This window comes from Falco naumanni, chromosome 1 (genome assembly GCF_017639655.2).
Source record: "Falco naumanni isolate bFalNau1 chromosome 1, bFalNau1.pat, whole genome shotgun sequence".
In the NCBI taxonomy this organism is placed as follows: domain Eukaryota; kingdom Metazoa; phylum Chordata; class Aves; order Falconiformes; family Falconidae; genus Falco; species Falco naumanni.
Genome location: NC_054054.1, coordinates 74,553,646 through 74,567,378, shown reverse-complemented (window position 1 = coordinate 74,567,378; position 13,733 = coordinate 74,553,646). Strand labels below are relative to the sequence as shown.

Below are 13,733 nucleotides of genomic sequence, written 5' to 3'. Positions count from 1 at the left end.
AAACGACTTGTACAAGCTTGAAGGCAGCGATAGCTAAATTCAAGTTCTTTTAAGTCAAGTCCCCTGAGAGGGTGAAGACAGACAGGTCATAAAGTGATTCAGAAATCGTAACATCTCTGGCGTGAATGAGATGTCTGCAAATGAGTTAATATTTTCCTATTTCATGGACTTTTTTACTATGTTTACAAATTACAGTGTTATTTTTTTTAAATGGAAGAACAGTATTTCAGCAGATGTTGAGGCATATAAATTCAAAATTTATAAGAAATTTCCGCGTAAGCAATTTGAGCAGATTGTTGTTGCTACTAAGATAGTGGCAAGGAAGCATTCAATTAACAAATTCAAGCTAGCAAGTTGGATTATCCATTTCAAAAAATTATCCTATTGCTATCATGTAAGGGACTGTAGGTACCCAGAAAAACTGTTACTGCCTTGCCTGATTGTATCTAGATGTAATGTAGTATGTATGTTTGGCCTTATGAGATTGCAATCCAAAATGTGGTGTGAAAGTGTATTTTAGGATCTTTCACTTATATGTGGAAGCAGATTGCTGAAAAGTGCATGTAATTGTTGGTTCAGAGTTGAAAATGTGCCAAGAGACTGCTACTAAAATATTTATTGATAACTTTAAGATGGAAATATGTCTTTCTTATTGAGCTATAACTCCAGTTTGGAAGGTGTTTGGAGGAGGAACATATTTGTATTAATATACCTGTAGACTATGGAGCTGCATTTGCTTTTCAGGCTATTTTCTTTTAGTAATTTTGTGCATACCTGGGCATAACTTTAAATATATATATATATACACGTGGGATTGCTGTGCTATCACCTTCAATTGCACATAGCTTTAAATATTTTGGAGTTGTAAGAAGGCCTTGTGGTATTTCAGGCCACCTTAGGAACAAAATATTTTTTCTTGTTTCTTTATTTAAGGTAAAACACATTGCAATCTGAAATCTAATAAAGGAAAAAGACACAAATGACAAGCAGTTTTTCATCAGAGGGATTGTAAAGACAATGTTGGGTGTTATTGAAGTTGGATAATGCTATAAAAGAGATTAAGTTGTAAACAATTGCTTGTGAAAAGTAGTGGGGCTTTTTTTGCCTTTTTTTATTTTTTTTTTTTTTTGGTAGTATTTTCTAATCTCCGTCTGAAAGGAAAAAAGATTTCCTGTTTTGCATGAGTTTTGCTTTAAAGTCTTGGTCTTTGTCTTTAGTAGTACTACTTTGACTACAAATTTTCATTTATGTTTATGCAGATGATTATTCTTCCAGTGTATCAAACTCTCCATCCCTCTGTATTCAAATGAACATTTCTTCAACTTGTCAAAATGAGCCTGAAGGATGGATGTTTTCTACTAAGTAGAAGTGATTTCAGCACTTAGAATTTTAAAGGGGATTTTTTTAAAATGAGAAATGAAGTGAAGACTAAAAGACATTATATGAATTTCACATAGAAAACAGGGAAGAGCTATCCTAACAAACATAAGTCCCGTTGAATCATCTCACACAAATATAGGTGAAGTGACAAAAGCAAGATTTTCCATAAAAATGGAAAAAATCTTAAAACCAAAATGAGTGATCTTCCATGAATTCAAACTAAGAAACTTGCAGCAGACATCTCAGGCATTTATGGAAAAATAAGTGGTGGGATATTAGTACCAAGGTGAGGCATCAAGTAGGGAGTCCCATGGTAAAATCAACTGTTATAAATCACTTTCCAAATACATTTGGAAGAGGCAATACTTATGTCAAGGGGGCCTTGGATCATATTGTGATAACTTAAAGTGACTTTAAGAGGAGATACTGGAGAGCTAGATATAGGTCTTAGGTTGTGCAAGGGCTTTTGAGATATTTGTGCTCCGAATGGTTGAGTGTGCACAGTAAAATCCAGTGAGCAAGAACATATTAATAAATTTCTTGCACCTAAACTGAAACTGTGGAGAAAGGGCATGAAGTTGGGTAAAGACTGCATGTTTTAGAATATGGTGGCACCATGATATCTGGAGACCTGCTAATGTCATTATATTGAATTAAGTATATTTTTTAGAACCCTTTAAGAGTGACATTGCAATGGAAAACTAGTAGATCCAAGGCAGCCTTTAATGAACTCAGGAGCAGCAGCACACTACTCTGTGCATCATTTCATTGATGTACTCAACCAGTGAAGTGCTGCATGATACAAGTGAAAGCTGTCATATCAGAGCACAGCTTACCATTTTAGTATTTGCTCTTTTTGTGAAAGAAGCATGTTTTGCCCTTATAGGAGAATTTGGTGGTGTTATAGCAGGTTTTTCTGTCTCTGGGATATCTTACATATCAATGGTATTATGACATCATGTATTGACGAGGAATTATCTTTCAGAAATCTTGTGAGATCAGTTCAACTTTTTTTTGTGTGGTAATAACTAAGATTTCAGTACAGCTTGTCATTTAAGACTGTGCTTTTTATTCTTAGCAGTGTTCTGAAATATTCTGAGTTATCGCTCTAATTTCTGTCACGAGAAAAAGGGATACGTTAATTTTCAAAGTTCATGTCAAAGTATTATGTACTTTGCCTAGGGAAAATATTGCCTGCTGTGAGTAGTCTGTTTAAAAACCATAATCTGGAGTTGAGGAGGGGTGGTAAGTTTGGGTTTTGGGTTTTTTTGTTTGGGTTTTTTTTGCTTGTTTGTTGGTTGTTGTTTTTTTTAATTAGCACTCTTTTAACCCTGTAAGAGGTGGGTTTGTGCTGTAAGAGAAAAAGGGGCATTTATAGGAAAAGCATTCACTTGATGGGTAGCGAGCTCTCTTCTGGCATTGATTGGTCTGTTGTCAATACACATCTCTGTGGAGATGCCTCATAGAAAGTGACACAAAAGAACAGCAATATTTGTGTAGTTATGCTACCGGGGGGGTATTCGGCTCAGCTGAATTGATTTGATCATTTCATATACTGCAGTACTCAGACTTCCAAGTTGCTCAAGGTGAACCCAGAGGACTTTAGTTGCTATATGCAGTTAATAACAGGTGAACTCATAACTTCAAAGTTCAGAGAGATGCAGGAAATGTATGCAATTGCTGAAGTATTTTTATTGAATGGCTTCATTCAAACAGCAAACTAATACATGGATGTTTTGTTCCATTGAATAGGCTGCATTATGAACCCTTTTTATCCAGACTTCCTTGCTGCTGTTGCTCCAGCATAGCTACAGTAACAAATACGTAGGCTGGCTGGCATTTGTGGTCATTACTTTAAAAAACTGCCAGTAACTGGTTTTGTTCAATGTGTGGATGTGAGAAATATAGCTGTGGGAATTAAATGCCAGATTCCCTTGCGGAGTTCATTGGAGCTTCCAGTGAATACTTAACTGTGACTTCTGACAGAAACTGTGTCATACTCTCACCTTGACAAGATTAAAAATTGATAGTGTTTTCAAAAAGAACTGAGTTTTGTAGTGTTCTGATTGCATTTCTGAAAGCGAAGTGAAATGAAATTATAAATGACTGACTGAAGAAATGTAAACAGAATGACAGTCTATCTGTTTGTCTGGTGCATAAAATCCAGATTCACTTTGGGGATGTCTTGGGTAATCAAACATTCCTGCATTAACAATGAGAGGGTGCTGAGGATATATTACACGTAGGCAGGAAAGAAAATAAAAACCTCTCTTATTTTTTGCTCATCAGGAGCAGAGACTGTAGCACTGAATTGCATGGCACAGAAGTTAACTAGCTGGTTAGTGCTGAGTTCAGCATCTGATGCTATAGTAAATACTAAGTAAATTGATATGGTTGCACAGATCATTTAAGCCTTTTTTAATTATTTTTTTTTTTTCCAAAAGGTATCTGAATGTGCTTTGCATCAACAAATAGAAGGTGCTGACTGGTTTAGCAGTTTAGTCCTAGAGGATGAGCTCTGGCTGCTCCCAGGCCAGCAGGCCAGCAAGCACTTCAGACTGAAATCTCAATGCTTGGGCATTTTTGTGCCACAGAATGAAAGAAGTAGGCAGGAATCAAGCCCTGGGCAAGTGTATCTTCTCATCGTACTTGTGCAAACTTGCTTACGTGCAAAGCAGTTGTAAAAACTGTTACTTCCCTTATTGGTCCACTGAATAGGCCAGGTGTTATAAATGAGGCAGCCTGGTAACTTCACTTCTAGAGGCTTGATGGATTTTTTTCTTGTCTGCTGAGCTCTGACTTTTCAGGGACTGATGACCATTTTCTCCTTACATGTATATTGAAAGGTGAAATTGAGGGGCTGTCACTTTAAGCTTTCCCTCCAGAAGGTCTCTAATCATAATCAACTTCTCCCCCTGCCCTTAGTTTCCTTTGACACACTAGTTGGCTGCTGAAGAAGTGTAACTTATTGCACTCATTGGACTATTTTGACATTTTTTGGAAGCATAATGTAAGTAGTAATATAGAGAATATAATTTTTAAAATTAATTCCATGTTAAATGAATTAGCAGAGAGAGATTTATTTATGTATGTTAAATTAATTAGATCTAAAGACCCTTTCAAAGTGGTTAGGAAAGCTGAAAAATACAGTCATCATTAAAACTTTTTTCCTGTTTCTCATCAGTCTTATCATGGACTTGCTGAGATTTTTAGCATTCAAAATTTGAGCAACATTGAGCTGATATAGGCAGAGGGATCAATCAAAAAAACAAATGTGCACAGTAATTCCAAGATGCTGAATCTGTACCTCTGTTCTGTGCATTTACATAATAAAGGTTTAGAAGGTGCTACTGTTAGCATGTTTTATGTACCCTTTAAAAGAACTTAAAAACATTTTAAGTGAAAATGAGTTACACATAAGTCACAGGTATGTATGTAAGTCATAGGTTTAAGATGCATGGGAATTGTTATACACATCAGCATCCTGTGGTGAACATAATGCCTGCAATAGTATTTAAAGATTAATCCAAACTGAGACTTTGCTGTTACTAAGAGCAATATTTTGGGAGATGTAATTCTGTAAGTGAACTCTTATTTAATATTCTGCAGTAAAAAGTTAGGGAAGGGTTAGCCACTTAGAAGCTTCAGTTGAGAGTGTGCTAACTTCTGTAAATCATTAACTTAGTAACTATGAGTCATCTACAATGCCTGTGCATTATTAATAGCATTATCTTATTCCTGTGTAAGGCTCTGCATTTCTAGGAATCACAGAGAATTTGGAAAACTTAATATAGTATTTACCACTGAGGCTATCATGGAAACCTAGAAACCTTTAGGATTAAGTGTTACACTACACACAGAGAAGACAGGAAAAAAAAAGCTGTACAAGATTAAGCTGTGGAACTACAAAGAGTTCCAGCAGAGCCTGGATTTTCCATGGAGAATGTCTGAAACTTGACTTAGTTTTGAAAAACGCTCCTTATCATTGTGCCAGATGGCACTGAAGGATAACATTTATTTCTGGAGTATGCGGGGAAGAAAGGAAAGGAAGGCTTGGTAAGAGGTAAAGGCATATATCCTTGTCCTCTTGGAAGGCCATTTACTTTGGAAATCAGAAACATGAAGAAGTAATGCAGTCAAATGCATTGGCATCTTGCTTTTCAAAGGAGCATTATGGTCATTAGAAATACAGTACTCGGTGTCAGTAGTGAAAATAGCAACTAACTATGAATAATTAAATTCCCAATTCTTTGGTTGATGGATTTGTGTAAGATAAGGCTGTCTGAATGTTTACTTTTTGATGCATGGCAGGGGAAAATGTAGATGGTACACATTGAAAGCATAGGAAAAAAAGAAATACTTTTGGCTAAATACGGAAGCAGTCAGGTAACCACTGTCAGATGAATTTACTTTGTGCTTTTTGGTTTTATATATGGTTTCACAAATCATTTCAATGTCTTTAAATGATGAACTGAAAACTGACTTTTAGGAGGCACCATAATATCAGGTACCACTGTGTACCTGTCGCAAGTGAGTAGTTTAGGTCACTTAAAGAATCACCAACAAAGGTATTAGCGAAATAGTTTTAATATGAATTTGTGGGAGTGTGACTTCATGACATTTGATGGCAAGGTTTCCACTATTACTTATTGCTTAGATAAATCACACAAAGAAGAATCAAATTAAAATTAAGCTGGAATGATTTACACAGAGACTGGAGATATAAAAGGGAAAGGCACACCCTTCTATTTAGTCATGAGATTCAGATTGGACTTCTTTGCTTTCTAAACTCTTGATAGAGCTCAGGTGCAGCTACATCCAATTTCAGTCTCACACTTGGACAACAGTTTATATCAAAAGATTGTCTAAGGTTTATCCACAGTTTAAGGTTGATCACAAGAGTTTAGCAGCACTTAATCATTGACTAATTTATCATTTACAAAGTAGACCAATATGATTTACTATAATCACAACAGTAAATTAATCATGGATCCAAGATGGTAACATTCATTCTGTACTTGTTATGAGGTACCAAAATCAATTCACACATACGTGCACTCAGACACAAATGAATGTGTGCATGCGTACATATATATATATATATGAATGTACAATGGTGTACCTGCTAAAAGTTCCCCTCGAGTTCAGTGAAATATTCACGTTGAATACCTTTGTATTTCTCAGTGGGTGAAGGGTTGAGACTCAAGGAGTAGGCGTGTCAGCCCAGGCTCCATCATCAGCTTTTGGCAACAGTCCTCCTAACTTCACAAACCTTGGAGTTTGCAAGCTCTGAGAGGCACCTCATTCAGAGGCAGATGCTGGATGCAGCCCCCTGTGGTCCAGGAGCGCTCAAAAGTGCCTCGCTTTAGGACTGCCATGTATAGGATCAGAGATGATTGGCTTTAGCCAACAACAAATTTCCGTTCTGGCCACAGCCGGAGTTGGTAATTACTTGAATTTTCAAATTCTGGTGATGGTGGTACCATACCTTTCAGATTCAGATAAAGAATGTAACAAGGCCATAAGGGGATGTTACAATTCAGATAGGTAACGTTGCTGGTACAGTCAGTTCCCCACCTCAGCCATGCAAGAGTGCTGGCTGATATGGTCAAGGGATGCTTATCCACCCAACTCTGCACAGGGACTCCTGAGATTGTAGAGTGGCCCAGGGGAGGAGGTAAGATACACGACAACAGGATCTCAGCTTTTTTAGAAAGCTGCCTTTAAGCAAAGCAGAATAGCATACAGTTGGCAGAATGGGGATGCTGTGGCTACTGTCCTTCCGCAATGTGTGTTCTTCAGTACTTCTAGCTTTGCTTTAGATGAGTACGTGTATTCTTAGTATTTCAAATAACTGTATTTTGTTTCCAAAAGATTTAAGAGAGCAATGGAAATAATTGGTAAAGCCTTAGCAGACACTGAAGAACTGGTTTAAGTGCCAATGTACAATTTGGTTTGGTACCCAAACCAGGCTGTCCTTTGGCTACATTGATAAGTTTGCCGGAGGTGAAAGGTGGACTTTGGCAGTGCTGAAATAACTTCACAGATAACTGTGGGATTTGGCGATAGTGCACTGGCAGGGCACTGCTTGCCCTGGAGAAAAGGGCTTTGAGCACACTGCCTGCTTGCACTGGTAAATAAGAGAGCTTACTGCTTTTTCCTGGCACCCATGCAACCTTGGAAACAAGGGAGGCAGCTGGTGGGTTTTTTGCTGCTCCAACACAAGTTAACCCCAGCTTGCTCCCTTGGCTACTTCTTGTGGTGACTGTGACCTCAAGGAGTTGGCCTCAGAGTGATAAGCTTGTGGCATAGTGAGACAAATGGCTTCTGCAGAGCTACCCAGCACTGCACGTGGCCACAGCATAGCAAGCTGTGGTCTCAGCAGCACAGCCACGGCTTCTGAAGTGACAAATAATCCTAATTATTCTGGCTTTCCTTAAATGAAGTAATGTAGGAGCAGTGGTGTAAAGATGGTTTCTCTATGGGGCTTTCTAGATATGCATATATTTGCTTCACTCTTACTAGGTAAAGGAAAATGGAATCTTACAAAACCTGGGGGAAAAAAATGATCCCAAAGAAGAAATGCCTAGCACTGTCTAAATGCCTGGTAAATAGGTTCATAGCCTTGAATTCAAAAAGATGATAGAAGTCAAAATTACTTCAAAGGAAGCCAAGCTCCACTCAAGTCTCATAAGTTTCAGGTGTTTTATTATATTTTTGTGGTTTGTTATTTCTTTTTAAGGCAATAAATGCAGTCTAAATATTACTGTAATTAGTCATTCTTGACTACTCAGTCCAAATGATCAGTGTACCCTTTTACATTGGGAAGGAGGAAGCAGTCTTGGACACAAAGCCAAAGCAAATCTCTGATTCGTGATCTGAATTAAAGATCAGACAATATAGTTTGTTTTAACCCTGCTCTTCAAATTTTATACACTAGAGTTTCTCTTTATGTAGTCATTCTTTTAATCTCTTTCTGTGATGAGTTTGTTTTTCTGGCCTTGGCAGGGGGTGGGGGTGGGCAGGGAGTGGGGATAGAGGATTGCATTGAGAAGAGGCTTCCTTACATATCCCAACTGGTTATGACTTGCTTGGCATTTGTTTCATATGTTCTTTCCATGCACGGTTGGTATTTCAGAGATGTGTGGTAATTGCTGCCACAGACTGCTTCATCTTTTGTGTATTATCTACGGGAAAAGCATACTGCGTATATTGATCAGGGTTTTAATAAAGCTGCTTCCTATCAGTTGTCATCAAACTGACCCAGTGAGGACTTGTTAAAGGATTTTGGAGAAGAGATGAGGACGAAGTGGCAGGAACCAAACTGTACTGCACTCGCTCTCCTTCCTACCTGTTTGAAATGTACTTTACCTTCAAACAGTGATGGTATCAGCTAAGATGTTGGTGTAATTAAACCTTCTTATTTTTGTAAAGGAATTAATTTTATATATATTCTGTCCATTGTTCTTTCCATCAAATTTAATTTCTGACAAGTGTGAGCATGCCTGTCTTATGCTGATACTTTTTTCTGCCTGCTTTCTCTCTCTTTTTCTCTCTTTCTGGTTCATTGTGTCCACTGATGTGTGGATTACTCTTAGAACATTCTCAACTAATAATTTATGTTTATCTGAAAGTAGGAACTGCAGTTTTTTTAGTAATAACAAGCTCCTCTATCTAAACAGCCTCTTTTGTTTCACTGCCTTCATTTTCTTCATGTCTTGTCATTTTTTTTTCATTTGCTGCTGCTGTTAATCTGACATCCTTTGCTCCAAAAAAAAAAAAAAAAATGTGTTTTATTTACAGGGCACAGCATTTGGAAGTGCTCCTGTACCTTCTCGCAGGCAATTATGTGAGTCTCTTAAATTCCGCTCTGTGTTGTAAAGATGACTATGTGTTCATGTGCTGTAGCATGGCATGCTAATATAGAGTTAATGCCCTGAGGTCAATATCCAACCACTGGTGTTGTATATTGCCTGTAATGTGTTTGTAGCTAACAGCTTCTATTGACCCCTTCTTTATTTCTTTGTTGCGTTTTGTCCAACACATCATGAATTGGGGCTGCGCTGTGCACTAGAGTTGCAATAAGGGAAGAAAATACCATAATGACTCAAAGTCTGGAGGGGAATAATATCCTCAGATCATGTGTTCAACATATTGATGAGTAGCATTGTTAAAACTGAAGAATCTCTTTCTTATTCTTCAAATTATTCTTTCCATTGTGCAAACAAAAAAGAATCTGGATCTCAAAAAACTAAGATATAGAAAATCAAACAATATGGTGCAAGGCAGACATTACTGAGACCAGCTGTATTTTTTACAAGACTTTCTTTCTAATTAATTTGTGGAACAAGTCCATCCCCTGAGCTGGGGAGGAAAGTGAACCTTTGTAGAGGAATCTTATTCATTGTTTTCCTTAAATCCATTGGAAATATTGACAATAGATAATATTTCTTTTAAATTAAAATAATTCCCCCTGTTGTCCACCCAAAAACCTGAGAAATTGCAAAAATAATGTGTTAATTTTTTTAAAATAAGAGAAAGGCTTACATTCTAATTCCAAATGATCTCTCTGCTGCTTTAACAGTGTGCGTGTGTGAGTGTGTATATTGAATGCATAGATTCTCAGAATACCATCAGACTTTGAGATGAGGACTTTCTTACATTCCTTGAGTCTATTTCTGTCTCTCTCCTCCTACCTTGAGTTAAATGTCCATCCTAAAGACATTGGTGTCTTCCATATGCATATAATAAGCTACAGCCATGCACTGCATTATTAAAATTACTTTGCACTGCATCACACCACTGAATGTCAAATAGATTCATTAGAATATAACATTACAGGCTTATTCATAAAATACAGTGCAGTTTGAACGATGCTTCATTGTTGGCAGTCTTGAAACATGTTGCTTGCATAAATTCACTGACGCTGCTCTTGTGTATTCATAAGAAAATGTAAAATATTTGTCTATGAGTGTGGGTCTTACCAAAGTAACAAAAAGTATGATCTGTATATGACTGTCCTTTTCTTTTGTGCAATTATTTAAGATGTTCCTATTCTATTGGGTATATCTAAGGGGAGAAAAATTGTCAAGCGGAAAAACTTCATGAAATACAATTATGCTCCTGTTAGAGTTATTTTAAGGTATGGTCAAAAGAATTAATATTCTCATTGAATCCTTCAGAAAAACAATGCTGAAGTTATTTTTATCAATATATATATATGTATGACACTTAGAAGTCTACTAAATTGAAAATTCAAATTGCTGCCTGCCTTACTTCCATTTAAATTAATCCTGTGACTGGTCTACATGATTAACAACATCAGTGAAGACTTCAGAAGCTCAGTGACATAATAACATGCCTTTAACATGCTTAGTTTTAAATAATCGGAAGTGTGCACAGTACCACTGTTGACAGCTTCCTTGTGCAGAGCCCCTGTTTGAGATGAACGATCGAGTGTCATGTAATGATGTGTCTGAGTTTTGAACATAAGGGAAGGTGTGGGAAGGGTGGAAAATGTTTTATCTGGCAAAGACAGGATAAGATTTTTGTACCTAAATAAAGATGCAGAGCTGTGAAGTAAACAGAGGAATGGATAATGGTTGGGTTAAATATATGCATGAGTAGTTTGGAAGAAGTGGTCAGAATCTCCAAGATTAGCTGATGATTTAACAGTAAAAATAAATCACTGAAATGGTGGGATGGGAGAAGTGGGTTTAAAACTGCGTATGTTGAGTGTAGCAGTGGCTTAACTGTGAAGCAAATGAAAGCAAAATAAAGACATATATATGAAAATCTGTGACATTAGGAGGGAAAACAAGGTGGTGCTGGATTATTTCAGCCAGCTGTTTTCTGCTTTTATGTATACTGGGAGGCAAAGATTATATGGAGCTATGAATATGTTACGGTAAAGTTCTTCTAACGGCAAGCTAAAATAGAGCTTGAACATCCTAAACTTGTCTTCCAGAAATTAGTGGTAACTTTTCTGGTCCTTGCAAAGTGTTGAAGATTATTATTGTTCACGTACAAAAGTGGGAAATGGGAATGTCTGGGAATCCAGAGCAGGAATGCTGCTGTGTCCTGTCACATAGATACTGAAAGTTAGGCTGTGTTTTCTTCCAACTGGTGTTACCAGGGATCCTACAGTAAATCTACTGCAATACAAGAGGCAAAATTAATTTGATCTGAGTTGGCACAAGATGTTTTAGACTACTGGGGACTTGTGGCTGCTTCGCCTCCAGAGTGAGCAGGGTAGGCTTGATGGTGGTGTTGTGGGTCACCGGGAAGTCATGCACCTCTGGGCATTCGAAGATGTCATAGACATTGAGTGGCATCTGGGCCAGTGCTGTGTTATGACATTTCCTCTTGTAGCCCAGGGTCCAGAGAAGCTGCTGGGGAACTGTGGCAAGGTAATGAGTAGTTGAGACTGTCTATATAACATTTCAAAATAACAAGCTTCTACTGATGGGGCATTTTAACAGTCTGACTACAAACTATGAGACACTTAGTACAAGGATAATTAATAGATTCCAATATAGGAGTTAAGACTGCTTTCCACAAGACACGAACATGCCTTTTGAAATGGAGTAAGTTGCATCTTCATTTCTGTTTTACGATGAAGACACCAGCAGAAGCAGAAATAAAGAAACATATAATCCAAACTCACCACAAATGTGAGATCATTTGTGATTATCAACAAAATAAGATGTAAAGACAGAGGACAAAATGAATGGAGAGTCTAGAGTGAATACAGATGTCATCAGAAGTCCAGTGATAGCTATATGACCCCGCTTTAGCCATTGGAGTACTGTTGACGTAAAAGAAAAATACAGATTAACAAAATACAACTATGACTAAATAAAATGTTGTGTCAAAAAAAAAAAAAAAAAAGTGTCTCTAGGTTTTTTGGGCAGATTTGCAGTATAATTGCTCTAGGGACAGACAAGCTATTGTATTTTTTTCCTGTCACTTGTTCATTACACGGAAAAGAAGCACAAATGCACCAGTGAAACTGGCATACTGTGCAGTGTAAACTGCTGGAACATTTTATTTGCATATTATGTGAAGAAGAGCAAACCCCATAATTCTGAAAATACACTTTTTCATTGCAGTTTCCTTTAAACTCCACTTTTGTCCTGCAAAAATACATAATGGTTTAAAGTAAAGGTTTTAAGTTTATATCCGTTGTTAAACCATTGGACCATTGTATTAAACTAGTGGGCTGTGTACCAGATGACAAAGCTTTAACTTTTTTTTTTATATCTATTGTACTTTTTATCAAGACTTTTTATTCTGAACAGTTTCCTTGTTTAACGTGTAGTGTCCTCAAACTTTAAGTAGCTGCCAACTGAAGGTGACAGTGGGCAGTACCTTTTCAGAAAACATATTATCATTTACATGTAATTCAGGGAATGAAAAATGCTTACCACTTTTGATTACCACTACTTTAGAAGAAGAAATCAGTGAGAAGAAATATCAAAGAAAGACACTTGATAAAATAGATATTCCTTAAAGACAGTAGAATCTCAACAAAAATCAATACAGTTACATGGTACCTGACAATCAACTTTGCAAACAGAACAAATTGGATCAGACACTTGAAATAGTCATATTGCATCCAAATAATTTCATACCATCTAAGGAGAAGCCAAGTGCCAAAATCTACCGGAGTTAAACCAACCTTTAGGCTGGGTATTTCATGTAATGGTGATTTCACTGTTAAAAATAAATGAACCTAACATCAAAATTAAAGGAAGTGAAATCCTTAGTTTTTTGTTAAATGACACTTTAATGTTATCATCTCACAAGAAAAGCTTAATTACTTGGTGCAAGCATAAATACTTGAAAGTTTTAAATTCAGCCATGGTGGGTTTTTTAAAGGCATAAATTGTAGCAGAAAATAGGAATTTAACTCTTGTAATTTCCATTCTACATACCATAGATAGTTCAAGTAATGAAATAATCTTAAAGAAGTACTTCCCCACTGTCAGTATATTTCAAAGGAGTGGATGGCTTCTTTGGTCAGCCAGAGGGAGAAAACAAGGAAAGTAGATGCAATACTGAGAAGTTAAATGTTTTCTTAAGTCATGGTGCATTGTGGAGGAAGAAACCTTTTTCATGGGAGTGGTTTTCTAATACAGAGCTAAAAAACCCCTGAGGTGGTGATGGTAAATGTGTAAGTTGCAAATTAAAAGTTTTAAAATGTCTTTCAGAATTTTAAAGAAAAATAGAAATGAGTCGGCTAACCTGCTAGTAAAAATAGATTTTTAGGAAGAAAGTACTGGCAGTCATTTTCTTGTAGAGTTGATCAAAATATATGGAGTCAAGAGATGTGAGTAGTAGTTCAGTTAAAA

At 36.9% G+C, this 13,733-nt stretch overlaps 1 protein-coding gene across 2 annotated transcripts in view; it reads left to right on the top strand.

The window, feature by feature from the left end:
• CCSER1 (coiled-coil serine rich protein 1) overlaps positions 1 to 13,733 on the top strand; it is a 708,879-nt gene that overhangs the window by 555,771 nt on the left and 139,375 nt on the right. Inside the window, exon 10 of one of the 2 annotated variants that reach the window (XM_040599460.1) lies at positions 9,184 to 9,229. The exons of the other annotated variant lie outside the window; for it this stretch is intronic. Coding sequence (XP_040455394.1) covers positions 9,184 to 9,229 — 46 coding nt within the window. The remainder of the gene's footprint in view (positions 1 to 9,183; positions 9,230 to 13,733) is intronic. 2 annotated transcript variants of the gene reach the window in all.